This window comes from Quercus suber, unplaced genomic scaffold (assembly GCF_002906115.3).
Source record: "Quercus suber isolate HL8 unplaced genomic scaffold, Cork oak 2.0 scaffold_708, whole genome shotgun sequence".
Classification (NCBI taxonomy): domain Eukaryota; kingdom Viridiplantae; phylum Streptophyta; class Magnoliopsida; order Fagales; family Fagaceae; genus Quercus; species Quercus suber.
Window position 1 is genome coordinate 104,261 of NW_027070149.1, and position 5,138 is coordinate 109,398.

At 34.2% G+C, this 5,138-nt stretch overlaps 1 protein-coding gene across 1 annotated transcript; it reads right to left on the reverse strand.

Moving 5' to 3' along the window:
* Positions 1–1,371, reverse strand: LOC112028322 (probable xyloglucan endotransglucosylase/hydrolase protein 23). The gene is made up of 3 exons (XM_024060991.2): positions 982–1,371; positions 654–847; positions 1–546 (listed from the first exon to the last, which is right to left on the reverse strand). Exons 1-3 carry the CDS (start codon positions 1,258–1,260, stop codon positions 138–140), a joined length of 882 nt encoding a protein of 293 aa, XP_023916759.1. The 5' UTR covers positions 1,261–1,371; the 3' UTR covers positions 1–137.
* Positions 1,372–5,138: the final 3,767 nt, after the last annotated feature.

The window sequence follows — 5,138 nt, forward strand, 5'->3', positions numbered from 1 at the left end:
TCTGTGAAAGTGATCAATATTATTGTATCAAGTTTTTTGGTTACAACATATATAAAGAATTAAGTAATTGCATTGTATAACTTTCAGAAGCGAGTATTTGACTAAATAGGGAAAAGAATGAGGAAGATGTGTTGTATTTAGGACGTGTTTGTGGCAGTGCATTCTGGAGGAAGGCCTTGAGGAAATCGCTTAGTGTCTGTGCAGTAGTTGTATATCATGTAATTCTTTTGCACCCACTGGAGCCTCTCTTGGCTTGTTGAGTCCATCTGTTCGGAGAGCCAAGCATTGCTACCTGAGGTGGAAGGTGAAGTTGAGCTACAAGAAGATGCCCCAGAGGACCAAACACAAGCACTTGCATTGAAGTTTCTATAGGAAGCTGTGAAAGGAGCTTGTGTCCAATCTGTCTTCACTAGTCCACCCCTTGTGGCCCAATCATCAGCATTCCAGAGGCTTGAGTGTATCTTCATGGACTGGTTTTTTGGAAATGGAACGCCAACTGACTCCAAGTTCTTGAACTCTCTAATGGGAGTGCCATCTACAGATAAGCTGAGAAAAGAACAAAAATGGTGTCAGTATATGTAGTTTTAAGAAAGGAAGAACCAAAATAGTAAAAACCAATTCTGAGATACATATTGAATGGATTTTGTGCTTACATGATGCGTTGGGGATTCCAAAGAATGGAATAGGTGTGGAAATCAGCGGTGGGGTCAAACCATAGGTAGAATTGCTGCTCTCTATTGCCTTTGCCTTGGCTGAATATATTTGTGTGAACAATGTATGGATCACCGCTTAGGTTGCCCAAAAATTCAAAGTCTATCTCATCCCACAATGACCCTTCTGAGCGTAACTGCAATATGTAAGTCATTATTAGCAAATGCCATGTAAAAAATAGTGTCTTTAATATATCTAATCACTAACAAGTTGAAATATCTCATGGGGGATAAATTTTTAGGAGCAACAATATTGTGAACAAGAACTTACATAGTAGGCAGTCACGGTGCCAGCAGAGTTACCAGAAACAAGTTTGAGTTGCATATCAATCTTGCCAAACAGATACTCATTCTTGGAGTTGAAACCAGAGCCAGAGGCTTTGTCAAGGGAGAGAGTAAGAAGATCTCCATTGTTGAGTATCTGAGCTCGGCCATCTCCCCATGTAAGGTCAAAGTCTTGGTAGAAATTACCCGCAAAAGCCAACATCAGAGAGCTAGCCATTATCACAACTAGCAGACAAGATGAACGAATTAAAGAGAAAGAAGCCATTGGTTGATGTTTTGAAACCCACAATATTAAAGAGTAGGGAGGTTGTTTTTGATAAACAGTAGTGAAACTTTAGTGTTTGTCTTGAACTAAGATTTTGATGTGCAACTAAGTCATATTTTTGCACAATTTATATAGGCCAGGGTGAAGAGGTGTCTAATTAGAAGGTTCCTAATCCTTGCCGAATAGAATATAGATAGAGTTGGTGTATTAGAGAGAGTTGGTAACAGCTAGACATTGACTACAGCGTTTGATCTTTTCATAAAACTTTCACAAATTTTGCTAAGCATTTGATAGAGCCAACTGGGGTCGGTGCCGCCTCAATCCTCATATTGGTGATGAATGTCCAACCATTACACGCGGTTTGAGAAGAACCAAACACCAAATTCCAAAGATGTAAACGTAGTGCGTTTCATAGGTCCCCACCACTACAGCATTGCATGTATGGGCTTTCGGTCATTGTCGTGTATTACATAAATGGAAACACGTCTATGTAGTTTATGAATCAACTGGCCCCTCAACATATGAAATTTCAACTTTGTCATTTTTGTCGCGCCTACTGTATTCAAACCTCTTCCATTGGGCTATGCCACCAACTTTCCCATTTTCTATTTCTCTTATTTTCTATTATTACAATATATTCTTTTTTTCAGCTTTTATTTTGTTGGGCTTCCCATTTGTTTGACTATGCTTATAATAAAAATTTTGAAAATTACCAACAACCTTGTAATTGGTCTCTCTTTGAAAGAGAACTAAAGTTTGAATCATAATATATCAATTTTCTTTTTATTAAAAAAAATAGACTATGCTTAAAATATAGACTATTCTTATACAGCTGTATAAATTAATTTATATTATACTTATGTTATCAAATGAGAATTTTCTCCCTTTGCACCTATAGCTAGCTTGATATATATAGGGGACTGGTGGTTCACTCTAAGAGTCTAGGCAATGTAATTAAATTTATCCATGGATTCAAATTAGTCAAATAATTTCATCTATTTCCTCTTAAATAACTATGCTCTTGTGATTCAAATAGAATTAATGAAACATACATATCAAACCGGTTAGACCTTGCTCCCATTCCCTGATTTCGCAAAATTTTTTTAATCAGATTTTCAAGAAAATTGAATAAGAAAAATGTAACGTTTGGCTCTTGTGAGTGGATGTAAGTTGTATCATCAAACCACTTAAATTTCACCTGTTTTCTCCATTCTATATTCAACTTTTTCCATCACAGACTGCTTCAAATGTTCTACACACCTTATATTTGCAAGCAGTCACATCTATATAACAATAAATATATAAAATTTGGAAGTCTGAATGAAAGTTCAGTTTCATTAACTCTAGAATAGCTCATCTCTTGCTACAAGAATATGTTAAATTAATTTGGAGACTCTAGAATAGCTCATCTCTTGGATAAACTGGGTAGTAAAAGTGCATGTTACCAGATTTGGAGGAAAAAATGAATAAGAAGTAATGGCTCAAGAAATTGACTGGGAATTAAAAGTGAATACATTAATTAAAAGGTAGAATATATAAGAAGTGATGAAATTACACTTCAAAACAAAGTAATTATTTAGTACAATTGGGAGACCACAATTTGATTTCTTACAACCACTTTAAAAATAGGCCCGCGTGGTATGATGTCAAAAGTTATAAAAAATTTGAATGTGTCTTCCCATCATCAATTGGTTTTGAAGTGAAATGACACAACTCACGGTCCGACAAATGATATCAGAGCCAAAGTCATGGATTTAAGTCACGAGAGTGTCATTGTGAGGGAGGGATTATTGGGAGACCACAATTTGACTCCCTATAACCACACTCTAAAAACAGACCCGCGTTGTGTGATGTTGAAAGCCATAAAAGATTTAAGTGTGTCTTTCTCATCACCAATTGGTTTTGAGATGAAATGATATAACTCACGGTCTGACAAATACTCTTGAGAATACAACAACATGATATTTCATCATTTCACATGATAATATTTTTCACGTATTTAATTCATAATAAAATTTATCATTCATACGAGATAAGGCTATTATATACTTGTATCCTGAACATGCCTAATAATTTTCCTGCCAAATTGTACTAATTTACAAACTTCCACTGAATTGTGGAAAGACAAGCAAATGCATTGCATTTGCTTTTTCACTGGTTGAAACTTGAAAGATGTAAAAAAATAAAACAAATGCATTACCTATCCAACTTTTTTTTTTCTAAACTGCAAGGCCACTCCCGTATTAAAAAATAAAATAAAAATGTCACTACTTGGCTTATTTGTACACTCATCCATTCAAAGAAAACACCTTATAAAGGCAAATAAAACACCAAAACGTCGTAACCTCCTAATTTAGTCCTATCCATTCTTTTTTTGATGAATGGTCCTTTCCATTCATTGCCAAAACACAAGCAAACATATGTCATTGTCCTTTAGCCTGTTGAACAAACGTGTAGAAAATTCTCCATTAAAAAAAAAAAAAGTGTAGTAAAAATGAAAATTTAAATAAATATTGCAAGGGACATTTAATTTAATCAAGCTAGGCAATCCAGCAGCTTTTCCAAATTTTTGTACTGTTTGGAGAATGAACAGTGACATTTAGCTTTTACCTACCCACTTTTTCAAATACACTTCCAACAAATTCTCTATCCCATTCTCTATCTTATTTAAATATTATTTCTTCATTCATTGTTTATTCTTTTTTAATAACTATATTTTTCAATAAGAAGTGTTATGTTCACAACATTTTACGCAATACTTTTACAACAAAATTTATGTGGAAAGTTGTTACTAGTTCTAATTTAAACCAACTATTGAAATTATTTTTTTACTCACCAATATTAACTAATAACAATCTGTTACTTAAAATTTATTGTGAAAATATTGTAAAAATATTATGGTAGTATTTTTCAATTAGGATTTTTTATTTTTTATATTATTTTTCTTCCTTTCATTTCATTTTCATCCACGTTTCATTTCTTTTTTTTCATTTTTCTTTTTCTTGTTTTTCTCCTCCACACAAGTGTCCAGCCTCCTTCTTTTTATTTTCTTTTTCACCTTAAGAACATTCCAGCGCTTCACATGAGAGAGAGAGAGAGAGAGAGAGAGAGAGAGAGAGAGAGAGAGAGAGAGAGAGAGAGAGAGAGAGAGAGAGAGAGATCGGCTTGTCGTCCTCCAGCGGCTCTAGTGCCGCTCCAGCGCCGCTCTAGCATATCCACTGCTGCTCGTCGTCCTCCCCACCACCAGGCTGGGTCAGATTGGCTTGTTCTTTTTTTATTTTTATTTTTTTTTTATATATTTGCTTGTTTTGATTCAACTTTATTTTAAGAATTGGATTTTGTTTTGGGTTTTGTGTTTAGATTAATTGTTTTGCTCATGAACAGGTCTCTCTCTTTTCTCTTTTTTCTTTTTCTTTTTTATTTTTCTGATTTCATTTGGTTTATGAGAAAAAAAAGAAGCAACGGCAACGGAGAGAATGAGAGAATGAGAGGGAAAAAAAAAAAGCAATGGAGAGAATGAGAGAAAAAAAAATCCAGAGGAGAGAGAAAAAATTAATATAATAAGTAGTTGATAATATTTTAAGACAAAAAATTCAATAGTTAATGTACAGTAGCCCATCAGACTTGATGGGCTACTATTCATAAGCAAAAAAAAAATCCAGGTTTACCGAATCTGCTAGAGCATGAATAATGCACAAATTTTCTAAATTTTAGTTAATATACCCAAATACTGAACCTGTTGGAGATGCTCTAAGCTAACAAACCTAGAGTCCCATTTGTAACTTTATTAGTCCAAATAGAACATTATATTCTTTTTCAGGGTGTTTAGGGTCCCATTCTACTTGCTAAAATATTCATGCATAGTTTCGATGTTCCTC

Bases quoted from the DNA above. Each gene is read 5' to 3' on its own strand.
- LOC112028322 (XM_024060991.2), bottom strand. From the start codon at position 1,260: ATGGCTTCTTTCTCTTTAATTCGTTCATCTTGTCTGCTAGTTGTGATA. The intron at 848-981 runs GTAAGTTCTTGT...TACATATTGCAG, and splicing joins GCACCGTGACTGCCTACTAT to TTACGCTCAGAAGGGTCATT. The intron at 547-653 runs GTAAGCACAAAA...TTCTTTTCTCAG, and splicing joins TGGAATCCCCAACGCATCAT to CTTATCTGTAGATGGCACTC.